General features: G+C 40.3%; 1 protein-coding gene across 1 annotated transcript; it reads right to left on the bottom strand.

Annotated features, from left to right (window-relative positions):
• Positions 1-278: 278 nt before the first annotated feature.
• On the bottom strand, positions 279-13,757 carry TMPRSS2 (transmembrane serine protease 2). The gene is made up of 13 exons (XM_061453532.1): positions 13,706-13,757; positions 12,684-12,879; positions 12,294-12,377; positions 10,630-10,749; positions 9,140-9,269; positions 7,943-8,053; positions 7,098-7,141; positions 6,223-6,397; positions 4,347-4,522; positions 3,493-3,588; positions 2,957-3,099; positions 2,229-2,381; positions 279-2,027 (listed from the first exon to the last, which is right to left on the bottom strand). The coding sequence occupies exons 1-13, from the start codon at positions 13,718-13,720 to the stop codon at positions 2,016-2,018; spliced, it is 1,455 nt and encodes a 484-aa protein (XP_061309516.1). The 5' UTR covers positions 13,721-13,757; the 3' UTR covers positions 279-2,015.
• Positions 13,758-14,910: the final 1,153 nt, after the last annotated feature.

Below are 14,910 nucleotides of genomic sequence, written 5' to 3'. Positions count from 1 at the left end.
ACCCAGCCACTAAAACACATGCAGCATTCATGGACATCAAGCTCTCTTGCCTTGGGATTGTACAAGGACCTTAGGGGGAAAAAAAAAGAAGCCTCTTGGATCACCCTCTTGTGTTGTTTTAATTTGTTTTACATTTTAGGGTTTTTCTTTTCTAACTGGATTCTCAAAGCACTTCAGACACTGAATGCAGCAACTATCTCCAAAAAAAGAATTAAAAAATCCCAAAACCAAACACAAAGCAAAAAAATACAAACCACGACTAAGGAAAAAGATTCATAAAAAAAAAATTTATTTGGTGCAGTGTTTACATGCAAGATAATTGCACTTCAGTACTAAAGGAGAAAACAAGACTAGTGGAGTCATTTCATTCAAAAGATGTATCTGTCTTAAAATAGACTGGTTATGGCTTTTTGATCCTTTGCACTATGATTATAAGTTTCAAAATCATACTTGAGGTGGCACTCTTGACATTAATTACATTTTGCTAAAAACATACATGCAGATACACAAAAGGAGAGCTGTAAGGAATTAAAAGCCAAATTTTATAAATGAGGTAGTTCATCTGGTTACACAGAAATGCGAATTTGTGTTTCTTTGTATAAAATATCCAGCCTCTGTACGTGTGTCTGCAATTGGAGGTCTAGCGCTTGCAACACAGCCTTACTGAAAAACTTTGCCTTTTGCCTTTCTCAGCAGGGAGAGTTCAAGACTCAACCTCAATGCACGCAGCCAGGAACCTCACCTTTGGGACACTTAATTCACTGCTTCCTGCTACAGCTCTGGAGCACAGCCTACATCAAGAGTGACAGCAGGGTTTGCCCTTTTTGGGTTCAGAGAAGCTTAAGGCAGAACAGCACAGTCGGACTGGTCTCACTTCAGACAATCTGACTTGGATGACTGCTGTGCTGAGATACTGAGGGCTTTTAATTACCTGAATACACAGTTGGGTTTTTTTTTTTTGTGTGCCTCTACCATAATGCATGAAAACTTCCCTTCATACATATACTCCTCCCCTTCTACTCTGCTCTCATGAAACCCGACCTGCAGTACTGCATTCAGCTCTGGGGCCCCCAACATAATAAGGACATGAAGTTGTTGGAGCGAGTCCAGAAGGAGCCACAAGGATGCTCAGAGGGCTGGAGCACCTGTGCTGTGAAGACAGGCTGAGAGAGTTGGGCTTATTCAGTCTGGAGAAGGCTCAGGGAACACCTCACAGAAGCCTTCCAACACCCAAAGGGGGCCTACAGAAAAGCTGGAGAGGGACTTTTTACAAGGGCATGTAGGGACAGAACAAGGGGGAATGGCTTCAGGCTGAAAGAGGGTAGATTTAGGTTTAGGTATTAAGAAGAAATTCTGTACTATGAGGTTGGTGAGGCACTGGAACAGGTACCCACAGAGAAATGTGGATACCCCATCCCTAGCAGTGTTCAAGCCAGGTTAGACAGGGCTTTGAGCAACCTGGTCTAGCAGGTGTCCCTGCCCATGGCAGGGGGGTTGGAACTAAATGGTCCTTAAGGTCCCTTCCTACCCAAACCATTCTGTGATTCTATACCAAAAAACATTTATTTATTTTTAAATTGCCAACCAGCAGCTCAGAGAGTCAACATTCACATTATTTAACATTTAATTTAAAACGTTACTAAACCGTCTCATCATCCTGCTACAAAAATCTTTAAATTTGATTAAAATTGCCATTATAAGCCTGTACCTGATTATCAAGTCAGAGTTACTCAACTAGAAGGAAACATTTCATTAAGCAGGTGACAGAACAGTTTCTGCCAGGCACAAGACCACCACAAGAAGAAAGGTGATCATTGTGATAATCCTTCATTGATTAAGATCAGTCACTGTAGCCAGCACAGAACCGAGTGTGCAATCCTTCATGTTATTTTTTTTAAATAATTCAAAGAGGAAAAAAAAATCATTTGCAAAGTGAATAAATATCCCAGGCACCCATGGCTTCATTTATTCCTGTTCTCAGAAACATTGATCAGCAAGGAGGACAGCCAGCATTGTCATCGGTTTGCCTGTGTAGAAAAAACAAATCAACAAAGGTTCAAGTTCTGTTGACAGCTGACTGCCTACCTTATCAATTACTTAGATGCTTCGCAACAGAACAGCCCCATTAGCAGACAAGTCACATTTATTTTTTTTTTAATAAAAAAAAAAAAAATCAAGGTTTAGAATTTTGGACATTTTCAATTATTAAAACCACCCACATATTTTACCTGCATATTTTTATAAATCCAATCTGTAAACACAGTCATATTCCCATACACTCCTGGTCTATTGGGAGTAGCACAGCCAGATCCCCAGCTAGTATCTCCAACCAGCCACCACAAGGAGTTTTTGTTAGTTACTAGAGGACCTCCACTGTCACCCTGCACAAAATGCAAATGTATTATTATTGACCTGGCCACCAGAAAAGACACAATCCATTTCACTTCAGGAATACAGGTTAAGTTTCAAAAAAAAGCTAACCACCATTGTAAGGCAGTCACTAAAATAAAATGTGATGGCAATTACAGTATTAAATAACGACTGCTTGTAATAGTGATGAAAATTGTTTGCCCAATGCACTAAATGATACAGGCATTATTGACTTTCTTGTTCACCAACATAATGGTAGGGTATCACTGTGGTTATGAAGATCATTCATTGAACTTTAAATACCAGATAACAAAACATCCTTGAAGCATTCAAAAGGACTGCCTTACCCTCTTTGGGTATTTAGTGAGAACTCTGGCAGCCATTCAGAAGATGAAACAAAATCTCACCCTTTTTAAGGGATGCACCATCAAAGGAATTAGAAACTCAACCAAAATGTTATCTTTCCTTCCTCACATCCCCCCCCCCCCCCCCCAACTGTTTGTAATTAATAGATCATTAGAAAAGCCTACTAGTGAGACCACAAAAATAATCAGATCATTATTATGCGGTCATGAGAAATACTAACCTGACAGGAATCAATTCCTCCTTCTAGATATCCAGCACAGATCATTGTAGGCAAAATTGCACCATTATAGACAAAGACAGAATTACACGTAGACTGTTCTATTAAGGACACCCTAACATAATTCAAGTTATTTGATGTTTTACCTAAAAATAAAACACACACAAAACCACACATACAAAGACAAAATTAGAACAAGCATCACATTATGTCACTATTATAAATCTCTTCTGCTAGCACTGCTCAAGATTAAACATACTAGAAACATTGGGATGGACACTTAAGATATATGGTCCACCACACAGAGACAACATGACACTAAAACTCCCTCCCAAGAGTTCAGTGAGTTACCCTGCTTTGCTGTCAGTGGACTGTAAAGCAAGAGAACATGGCACCTACCTGCCTATTCCAACCCCAAATCAACTGTGTTATCTACAGGGCTATTAAAAGCACATGAAATCTGCAGGAGGCAAAGAACACCTCCCTACAGTTGCTGTGGTTTATGTAGAAGATCAAAGTATTCCAGAGCCACTCTTTACCTCCTTGGCTCTCTGCTCCCCATCCAGATATCCAGCACTCCTGATTAGGCTCAAACATCATTCCTGGATTAGGCAGACAAACTGGCTGTACAGTATCTACAAAAGAAACACAGTAACATCTGTAATCCCAGATGTCCAGACATAATTCAAAATAAATGCATAACCATAATCATGACCACCGCTTCAATACATACACACCATGCATTTTCCCTGTACTTTACCCTGCTGAAAATAATTACAAAGCAAGCAGGATTCAATGGAAACGAAAAACCTGATAAACAGAGGTTAGCAGCAGCAGAAGAGCTCCTGCAGATTGCTTCCAGTAGAACTTCAAAACGATGCACTGAAATACAAAGGACCTGTACATAAAAAGCACTTCAAGTTTAAATATGGTTTGTTCTCTATTTTATACTGCTTGCTTACAAACAACCTACATCTACTTTTAAGACAGACACTTCTTGGAACACTTCTTTTGGGGTTGTTCTTTTGGCTTTCGAATTGTTACTTGATAGAACTTGGTTTGTGGTTTAGTCAGCTCCCCACCTCTATGTCCTGAGCCTGTATATATAGGAGTGGCAATATGTAAGCACTGTACAACATTCTGGGGTAAAAGAAAATTGTTGAAATAAGCCCAAGCTCTTTTACCATGTACTAGATTTAAATAAATTCTACTTAGAAAATTGGAGGGTGGGCCCTCTGCTTCTACCTCTACCCCGTCTCTGTCTCTAAGGTCTCTTTACCCACATTTTGTGTTATTCCCGTAAATATCTACAAGGATTTCTTGATGAAATTCAGACGTTTTAATGGACACGCTCATTGCTATCAGATTTTTTCCCTAAGAGCAGGATACATACCAGTAAAACTCAACGATGTCTCTAACTTCATAAGGGCGACATCGTTGTCTTTAGAATCTGTATCATAATCTGGGTGGGAAATTATTTGTTGCACTTTGTAACCATTTTTGATGATCATCTCATTCTGATTCAGAATCCCAGCATAAACCCTCCAGCTGTGCGGTTCAGAAAATTGTCTAGAGAAAAAGGAAGATTAGAAGGTTTGCTTCTCTGGTAATGAGTCACAGATTATGACCTTCAAAAAACAGTCTTCAGAAACAGTAGTCAAATGCATGTGTGACCAAGAACACACGTGCATTTGACTACCATTTCCAAAGAACAAGGTAAACAAATTACAACACCTCTCACTTCGGGAAAGCTTGACTCTAATTTCATAAATATATTAAAAATAAAAATAAATTAAAAAAAAAATCTTTGAAAAGGGGTGTCACTGTCTGTCCCCTTAGTCACTCAGCATAGAAAATTATAGTCTGAGTCTGCAACACTGAAGTCTATTGATTTCCATGGCTGAGGGATCAAGCAGTTATTTCTGAGGTCTCACATGTCTGCAGTGTCATTCACGTACTATCTATCCAAAACGCACAGGGGCGGCAAAAGCCAGAAGGAGTAAAAACATGATCCAGTGAAGGAATTTCACTATCTTGAAAATGACAGGTTTGTGGGGGTTTTTGGTGTGTGGTCTTGGTAGCTTTAAATGTTGAGCATGTTTGCTAGATGCAATTTAAGTAGTCTTGTGCTCCAGCATAGTTTAAAAATGATCACTAGAAAACTTCCTACAAGTGTTAGAACTCGTTCCACAAGAAATGCCAAGGCAGTAGTGCTTGCAACAGTTGTCCCCCCTCAAAAAAAAAACAAACAAAAACAAACACCCTCCAAAAAAAAAACCCACACCTAAGAACGAACAAACAAAACTCCAACCCCACCACAAGACTGAAAACCAGCTCTGTACCAGCTACAGCCTGATTGCCATTCCTAAAGCTTTTGCATCTTACAGAGCTCAAATCAGAAAACAAAGGAGGGATAAGATCATCACGTAAGAACACACACTTGCATTCCTTTCTCAAGCTTAAGGACAAAGTTATTTTTTCTTGGCTTAGCCTCAACTTGTGATCCAGTCAACCAACCATTAAACATGTTTTTCCTTAGTGAATTTTTCCTCCAACAGAAGCAGCCACCTTTTAAATACATTCTGCCACTGTACATAGGTACCACAACACCCTCAACACTCCTTTACATGTTAAAAATGTACCAAGTACCACTTATTTTCCTTGTTTATGCCAATTTATAGTGCTTCTTGGACAGGTATAAACTAACATTTAATACTGACTTGGGCTTCACTACCATGTGGCATGAAGATAAGAGGAAATAAGCAGTACAAGCATCTTCAAATTGATCATATCTACAGCTGTGTGATATTTGAGGGTTTGGCTTTTTTTTTTTGCTTTTTTTTTCACCCAATTTTTTTTTCCCTTTTTTGTTTTTCCTCACAGTGCAGTTTAACACCTTCATGAAAACACTGTACTGCCTGGCATTAAGCTTTGTGCTTTGAGTTTACATCTTCAGTTGGGTGGGTACCTGTGCTGTACACCACCATTCAACTTAATTTCCACCTTCAACAAGTAAGATTTTCTTCCTGTAGAAAATAGACAGATGATCTGCAGCCAGCCTCCTCCACAACATTTTCCCTTAACGATTGAAAATCATACTGCTACCTAGACAAAATACCATACCTAGCAACTGCATTAAAGGCGGGGGGGAGAGAAGAAATGGTATTTAATTCAGTTTTAAAGGAAAAAGTTGGGAGGCTTAAGCAAATCTGTGTATTTCAGCATGGAGCAAGGAAAATCACCACTCAAGAGACAAAGGACAGACTCACCCTTCCACGCAGTGGGCAGCTGTCACTATCCACTGAGGGGTGATGATGGAGCCTCCACAGATGTGGGTGCCCTGCACGTGGAGGCTGACCTGCCATGGCCACTGCCCCAGCACCGCCCCGCTGCCGCCCACAATTCTGTTCATGATGCTGACGCTTTTAGTGGAGAGGCCGCACTCTAAAGAGTCAGTTACACACACAGAAGCATTAAAGAGCAAGCTGGTCTGGAAGATGGCTTCTGCAACAAAGGCTTCCCTAGCAGAGAGGAGCACAGACTGACCTCTGCACTGCTGGCCTTCAATATGCCTTAGCTTGCACCCCTGCCTTGCACACCAAGATCGCAAGTCTCCCATAGCCCACACTCCCTTCATATTGTAAACATCAAGATTAGTATTTGGTAGCTGCTGTCCTCAGTTCACCACAAACCAGTGGTTCTTTACACCCCTGAACGTGGTATTCAGGCATCTCTGGTGATCCACACAGACACAGTGCTGTGTTGTGCAACAAAACAGACAACAACCAGGAATTGCCTTATGACAGCCACCACCATCAAGAACACACTGCCCTCCCAATGTCTGTGCGCTGGAAAGCAGATGTGCCGTAAATGTCCCACCACAATTACTGGGTAAAGGCTACAAAGCTTCACTGCAGGCAAGTAAATTTAAAGGAGCTGGTGGCAGCAAAGACAAAAGCAACTGGGAGTCCAACATTCTCGTCTCCTCTCCCTTCTTGCTCTCATCTTTTAACATCTGAAACTTGGAAACCAAGAGTTAAATCATCTGCCCATCAAAAGATAGCAATTATTTATGCCTATTTGAAAGGATTTCCCAGTCAGGGCATTTCATGAATAAGCAGAAGTTTGAGAAACAGTCACTTACGTATGCAACGCAGAGAAATCACCTTTCCTGATGTACAGGAATCACTGCAATAGAAATAAAAAGAAACCCGGGTTTTTAGGTATACAGTGAAGAAAACGGTGAGCAAAGATCACCCTCCAGCTGCTGCTGCCCTTTCCAGCTATATGCCCTGCTCTCACTTTCATTTTCCTGCCCAGAGTTCCCAGTTTTCTTTTCCCTTTCCAGCTACCCTACCAGCAATGATCTGACCTCCACCATTTCTTGCACAAAAGGTCTGTAAGCCTGTTGAGAAGCAATACGAAGAACAGCGTGAGGAAAAAGTTGAGCCAAATTATGAATTAGCTGTAGAAGAATCTAAACAACGAAGCCACGGGAACTTTGCAGGCACAGCAGTCTACAGGTTTAGAAACCAGACACCTCAGAGTTGTTTAATGAGAATAAAAATAACTTTCCACAATGAAAGATCCATTTTGTGTATTCATATGACTAAAAAAAACAAATCCAAAGCTGTACCATCTGCTGTGAATGTGTTATATAGCTGGTAGCTATTGACACCTTATAGAAACTCCTGTTGATGGCTAAAGAGCCTTAGAAAAGTACCTTTCACATGGCAGCCATCTAGGCAGCATGGAGGGAGCAGGACGGAAGATCTCTTTTGAAAATGAAGAGAGGAAGGGAGGTAAAAAGACAGCTGTGGTTTTAAATAGGAGAGCAGTTGCTCAAATAGAAGAAAAACAAAGTCTCTTTCCCTCTAAAAACCCCCACTAAAAGATGTGCTTGCATTATGCTACAGGAAGAAACTACACCTCTTACAAAGCTAGAAAGACGCTGATAAAAGGAAATAAGCTTGTATTAGACAAAGATACCTGCAATACAACTTTTTGTACAAGTCTACATTCCCAGCACTTGCATTCAGCTTCATGTAGCTTTTAAAGCCATCTTCAGTTGCTACTCCTTGACTGTAGTAGTATGTATCTCTGCAAAACAGAAAGTCCATTATGAAACCCAGCAGTTTCAGTTTTCAAACAAAAACCAGTACAGTGTGCCAAGCTACAGTTTCTCACAAAAGCACAACCAAAAATAGGATTTTATTTTTTAATTAAGCACAGTACCCCAGGGGTGTTGTAAGGTGCCAGAGACTCAGATTCTTCAAAATTTTGTCAAGTTCCATTTCCCATCAAACAGTTACTAGATTAAAATATTATTTTTATCTAATATGCACACACAGCAGGAATCTTCAGCCTCATGAAACAGCGCAAGATGAAGAGATGCCTTTGCCAGTACATTTACACAGCATAGCAAAGTTCAGGTCCAGTAACTCATGACAGGCACGTTTCTGTGGCACAATGAGAGCAGCAGCAAGTGGTGCTATTCTGCCAGCCTTTCCAGGTGAGGACAAGTTCCATGTAGTCGCTGCTGGGCTGTCTTACTAGAGTTGGAACTGCTGGGGTCATTGCTGGTTCAAAGACCTGAATTCAGGGTGCCATGATGACAGAGTGGGCACACACAAGTTCTGCCTGGGCAATAAATTCACCCCACTACTCCATGCACAACAGCAGACAGCATTTGACAACTGCGTCAGAAAGATGCAACATCAAGTGTTTCACCATAGAAGAATTTAGCCTACAGCATTCTGCAAGGAGAACACAGGCAGCACTCAGGGACACAAATGTTTACATCGATTTTCCACATGAGCTTGTGTTACTTATGTCCTCAGAAGGCCAAGGCTTTCTATGCAACACTGGTGATGATAGTCAGACTGGATGTTACTGAGCAATTATAATGATCTGAAGCTAGCTCTGGAAGACGTTTGTAAGTGCATGTATTGGGTACAAGTGACTCCACTGAGTTACTACGGCATGCAGGTCAGACCCCATAACTCATTGGGGCCATATTTCATTTTGATTCTGTAACAGCTACCACTATTAAAATAACACCCACCTTCGTTCACAAAAACTAGACTGCCAGCTGCTTTTTGTTTCACATACACAGTCTTTAAAACAGCAAGAGGGAAATTTTAACCTTTCTATGTATGTGCAAAGGCTAATGAAGGTTAGACTTACACACTGTAGCCCATGTCTTTACATGCAGTCTTCCCATAATCATCATACCAGTCATCTTGACAAACAGGATACCAGGATTTGCTGACAGGTGAATAAACTTGCAGGATAAAGTTTGGTCCAAAAAGTCTAACTGCCAGAAAAGGAAGAAGAAAAAAAAACAAAAAAAACCAAGAACATCACACGCTATATTACTGCTCTCTCTCTCTCTCTCCTTAAAAGTATTGTTAACCATAATATTTTTTTTTGTACATATGAAGTGGTGTTAATTTAATGCTGCCTTCTATCCCAATTCTGAAGAAATACCAAGTAGACAGAAATATTGAAATGACTTTATTACTTTGTGTAAAGCAATATAAAGAATTGCCAGTTTAAAAATGCAAGTGCTCAAGACTGTTCATCTTTCATTACAGCTTTTATGCTCAAAATTCTCTTTCACATTTTACCAAAGAGAAAGACTGCAATAGCCTCTCATCATCTACGCAACCATGTATTTCTTAATATATCATGCATTGTGTATAAATAAAATATAATCTATTGTAATATGTTTTTATTGGATATTAATAGATCAAATTTATTCATAGAAGTGCTTATAGTGCAAGAATGTAACAAGGAGCAATTAGCTCTGACACTCCATGTCCCATTGTGTTTTGTATCCCTTACGTATTGTATCCCATATGTAACACGCAAAATTATTTGCACATTAATTTAATATAAAACAGTTCAAGCAAAAGGATGGAATGAACAAGCTTCTCCAAAAACCCATTACTTAACCAAATGCAGAGGAACAGCCTTAGAGGATATGCCAGGAAATACTACCCTTACACAAGACGTGCAGAATAAAAGTTCCCAGAGAGATTAAAAGAGTACAGCCAGAGTTTTCTAGAGTAGCACTGGCACAACACAGGTGTTAGAACTGAGATGCCGTGCCTCTGGAACAGACAAATTGATGATATTTCCACCTTCAGCTCTGCACTAAAGCCTCCCTTGGCATCTTTTCAGTTGAACAAACTGACCAGATCAGGCTTTCTTACACAAAGGAGTTATGAAGTAGTTGAAGCATTACTGGGAGAATGAAGAGTGCAAAATATGTGGAAAAAGACAAGCCTGACTGAAGACCACCAGCTTTATATTATCACCTGAAAGTCTACTTCAAAGTCAACCATGACTGTTCATTCCAGAGACAATGTAACATTCAGTTTTGCACAAATCCCATTCAAATGAAAAGGTGATACTCTAAAAACTGATTCAAAGTTAAGCCATCTCAAACCCCTGAAATCAGTCATTTTGTTTCAGCTTTTCAATCGGTCTGGAAACAAAGTGAGTATCTAGATACAGCCTTCAAAGCATTCAAACATCCTAAAACCATTTTAGAGGTATAACTTAGGCTAAAACAGCCCTATTGTAGCTTAGGCTGGCTTTAGACTAGGCAATCTGCTCAAAAACCTCTTGCAGTTGGCTGAAGGTCCCCCTGCTTGACTGACAGCACTCACCACACCGGTTTTCGTCCTCCCCACTGGGGCAGTCGCTCACTCCATCACACCACTGCGAGGGTGGTATACACACTCCTGAAGATCCACACTCAATTAAGGAGCCAAGACAACGATTCTCTACTGCAGGTAGAGAGCAACACAGACATTAGACTGAACATCAATTACCTTAGCCTTAGGTGACTACTGTTTACTCTCAAGGAGTGTTCCACTTCGATAAAGCAAAACATCAGAAAGAGCTCTAACCTTAACCCTAACTCAGAGGTGGGAGGAGACCTAGCCTGACACAACAGAAGATGCTCTGTTCTTTACATTACTTGTCAGATTAAGTCACTGATGCAGCTGATTGGATTTTGTCCACTGCCTCCCGTGAATAAGCAAGCAACATTAAATTGTCTAAAAGGAGTCAGCTTTACACTGACAAAACATAACACTGAGAAACGGAAAAGGAGGAAGAAAGCAATTACTCCAATTACATCCTTTTGCTTTAGCTGCCATTTAAAACAAGATTACATTCATCCTGTATAAATAAAGTGAGTCTCATCCTAATAGTTTTAAATTAACACCCTTCTCTCTTCCTTTTGTTTCCTCCACAGAACAGAGAGGCTCCTAAAAGCATAACAATTTGTTTTTTAGTTTCATTCAAAAAGTGGCTTTCATGAAAGGGAAATTAAGATAGCACAAGACAAACTTATCCTAAACTGAACGGAAGTGCTCTAGCCCAGCCTCAGAGTTCAGCCACCCTGGCTAGGGATGACTTCCAAGGTGAGGACACCATTTGTGGTAAGGGTCACAGCGGCGAGACAGGCTGGGCTCACACATTAATGCACTTTCAAAGCAAAAGCCTCACAGAAACAAACAAATGGATGCGAATTACTTCTGCTCCAAGAGAGATCCCGTTTTATCAAAATAAAAGGTATCTTGATGGTCTACACTCCTGCAGTTAAGGTATACAAATCTGCTTCAATCTTCTTCCTTCACCTGAATTTACGTGAAGTTCAAGTTCAGAACAGTTACATTTCAGAAAAGATGCGCAGCAGTAACTTCCTGATGAAATGCACTGCAGAATATGTTGGCGACACACAGCCACGTGCCAGCTATCCCCCAGTGCAAAAACCCTTGCAAGAGCTCAAGCTACTCTCTACTAACAGGTATGGTGCCACACAGTTACACTTCACCAGCTCTGTAGATAGACTGGAGGGGAGGGGAGGAAAAAACCCCAAGCAGAACAAAAACACAAACTCCATTAGGAAGCAATATAAGTTCATAGAATTATAGAATAGTTAGGGTTGGAAAGGACCTTAAGATCATCAAGTTCCAACCCCCCTGCCATGGGCAGGGACACCTCCCATTAAACCATGTCACCCAAGGCTCTGTCCAACCTGGCCTTGAATACTGCCAGGGATGGAGCATTCACAACCTCCCTGGGCAACCCATTCCAGTGCCTCACCACCCTCACAGTAAAGAACTTCTTCATTATATCCAATCTAAACTTCCCCTGTTTAAGTTTTAAGCCATTACCCCTTGTCCTATTACTACAGTCATCTCTCAAGAGATAGGTAATGAAGGCTTTATTGTCACAAATTTGGCATAAAATGGAAGAATTTATATTTCTAACTTTAAAAGTTTAATACATCTTTCCTTTCAGAACAAAAAAAAATTCTTACCAAAATACCAAATGAAGAAAGCAGCAACTGCACAACAAATGACTATTAAAATAGTTACTATAATGATTATGGCTTTCTTTACACCTGAAATGAAAGCAAGAAGAAAAAGAGAAATTATGTTCAAAAATAAGGTAATTTCAAACCACCATCTATTTTCTTGAAATAAAAACCCCACACTTTTTGCCAAACAGACTTTCCTCCATTCCACTGTCCCTCCTCCAAATCACCCAAGTTGCTGTCTAGTTACGCTGGTATCCCAGCCAGCTATTACTTCTTCATCCACAGGGGGGTGGCTCCTTCAATACCAGAGTTGGAAAGGAAGATCCCCTTTATTATCTTACTTAGGAAGACCTTAAGTCTAAATTTGGAAGAAATCACACCAAAACTTACCTGATGAACATGTTCTCCTGGATGAATGCGCTATTGGCCTACTCGACTGATAGGTATCAACCTTTGGGACATAGCTTGGCACTGACGGAGCATTTGTTGTGAAGTACTGGGGATACGGGTTAGCACCTACTGGCTGCCTGGCAGAACAGACATTTTCTGGCTGAAAGCCACGATTTTCATAGTATGGCGGTGGACCCTAAATGGTAATGTTGAGGTGAAGGAAACAGGAGAAAATTAAAAACGAGAGGCAAGAGGGCAATTAGGACAAAGTAAGTTTCAGGTGCCATTTACATTCAGAACCCTGCTAAATAATTCTGCCAATGCAGAAATACACCATGCATGCATACACATCCTAGTCACTCAAATTCGCACAAAGAGATTTATAGTACATGCCTAATACCTTGCATTTTGAATAATAAAAATAACAGAGTGAGGCTGGAAGGCATATGAAGGGATCAGTCTCCTGATCCAAAGCAACTCAAGAAGGATTCTTGAGCCCAGTCTTCCAGCTGGCTGCACAAACCATTGCATTAGAACATCCGACAAGGTAGAAATAAGCAGCAAGGCCAGTTTTAGGTAGCACCATCACTGAAAGAAACACTGACAAGTAACAGCCTCTCTGGGTGCAGTTGTCCAGGTCTAGGATGAATGCTTACTGCCCCATAATGTCCTAAAACACCACCAGGTATACCTAAGGTATTTCTGGCCTACAAACAGATGTGGAATATTTATCCTGAAAGAGCATGAAGAGCTAGTTAGAACCCATTTCAATCTATACCTCCAAAACAAGCTTTAAAAGCACAAATGTCTCCCAGGAGCACCTGGGCATTTGAAGTGCTAGTTAATTCAAGCCTCTTGCATTTGCCTCAGAGTAACTTTCCTTTTTTGCAGAAAACACAACTACTCCACATTTTAAAAGACTTGTTAACCACACCACCACTCAATAGGCTGTTACCTGTAAACAAATAAAACCTCATTAGAGAAAAAAAATCAGAGAGGAATATTTTGAATATTTTACTTACTACAGTAGAGGTCATCTTTATCAGCAATATCAAAACAATTCAAGTGTTTGGAAGTAAAACCTGAACCTATATGAAAAATAAAAAAAAAAAAAAAAACAGAACAATCACAAACAGAAGCTTTGCCACATCTCTTGTCAGTTTTCCCTTTGGAAAAACACCAAATCTCCAGGGAAAAAATACACAAGTATTTCAAGAGAAGGTCCAAATTAAGGCGCAGCACGAAATCAGATCTCAATAGCCTCTCAATACAACCTTGAGGATTATACAGTGGCAACTATTCATTAACACGAGCTCCACACAAACCAAGAAGATTAACTTAGTGCTCACTCTCGCTGACAGAATGAGTTAAAGAATATCCTGGCAACAACCCACATGGTGTCAGTACCAAGTTCAGGTCCTCCTGCCTCTCTCAACACTTACTCATGTATCGCTCTGAGGCTTATGACACAGAAACGAGAACATGAACAAAGCATCAGGAAATACAAATTCAACTAACTCATTTAACAATGCCACGGCTAGCAGCCCACAGGCCACATCTTTTTCACTCTTCCACACCGCAAACAGTTGTCATCTCGGTTGTGTGTTGTAGCCACCACGGCAAAAACAGGGAAAAAAGTACAGCAGGGAAATCATATGCCACATCAATACGGAAGTTTTTCACACAGAGTAAAAGAGAGGAGCAACATCCAATGTTTCAAGCATATAGCAGTTTATTTTAAAGTTAAACATTAACATTAAGTAAAACCACAGATTAGCAAAGACACAAGAAACACAAAATGTTTCTGGTACAGTTCGAAAATAGGCAGTTATACACCTCTATAAGCAATCATTTTAATAAAAAATTTAATCTATTGAGTCCTTTCATAATGTTACTCTACATGAAAAAGCAGCCTAGGAAGTGCCTCAGTCACGCACTGAGAAATACCTTTCTCCAGCTTGCAAAGCAGTACCCTGCACACAGGCACACTGCCATGACCCCTGTTGAAAACCGTGACTATAAAGAACAGTTGTATTAAGACACAACATAATTCAGCCCAAAGTATAAGCTTATGTTTCAGAACCTGTACTAAGGCATCATCTCACCCAAAGCTGAATTGTAAATATCTCAACAGCGGCTTGGCTTGAGCACGCCAATACTTCATAACAATTTAGGAAGGCTCATTCTGGTATTTGCTTATTAGTGCTAACAAAGAAAAGTAAATAAT

Source organism: Pezoporus flaviventris, unplaced genomic scaffold (assembly GCF_033815535.1).
Source record: "Pezoporus flaviventris isolate CSIRO_AGI_PZ_B2104156 unplaced genomic scaffold, CSIRO_AGI_Pfla_v1 ptg000015l, whole genome shotgun sequence".
Lineage (NCBI taxonomy): Eukaryota > Metazoa > Chordata > Aves > Psittaciformes > Psittacidae > Pezoporus > Pezoporus flaviventris.
Note: the sequence above shows the minus strand (reverse complement) of the source record. Positions and strands in the feature narration are given on the sequence as shown.

Bases quoted from the DNA above. Each gene is read 5' to 3' on its own strand.
- TMPRSS2 (XM_061453532.1), bottom strand. The intron at 4,523-6,222 runs GTGAGTCTGTCC...CTTTTTCTCTAG, and splicing joins GCTGCCCACTGCGTGGAAGG to ACAATTTTCTGAACCGCACA. The intron at 2,382-2,956 runs GTTAGTATTTCT...CATTTTGTGCAG, and splicing joins GAGGAATTGATTCCTGTCAG to GGTGACAGTGGAGGTCCTCT.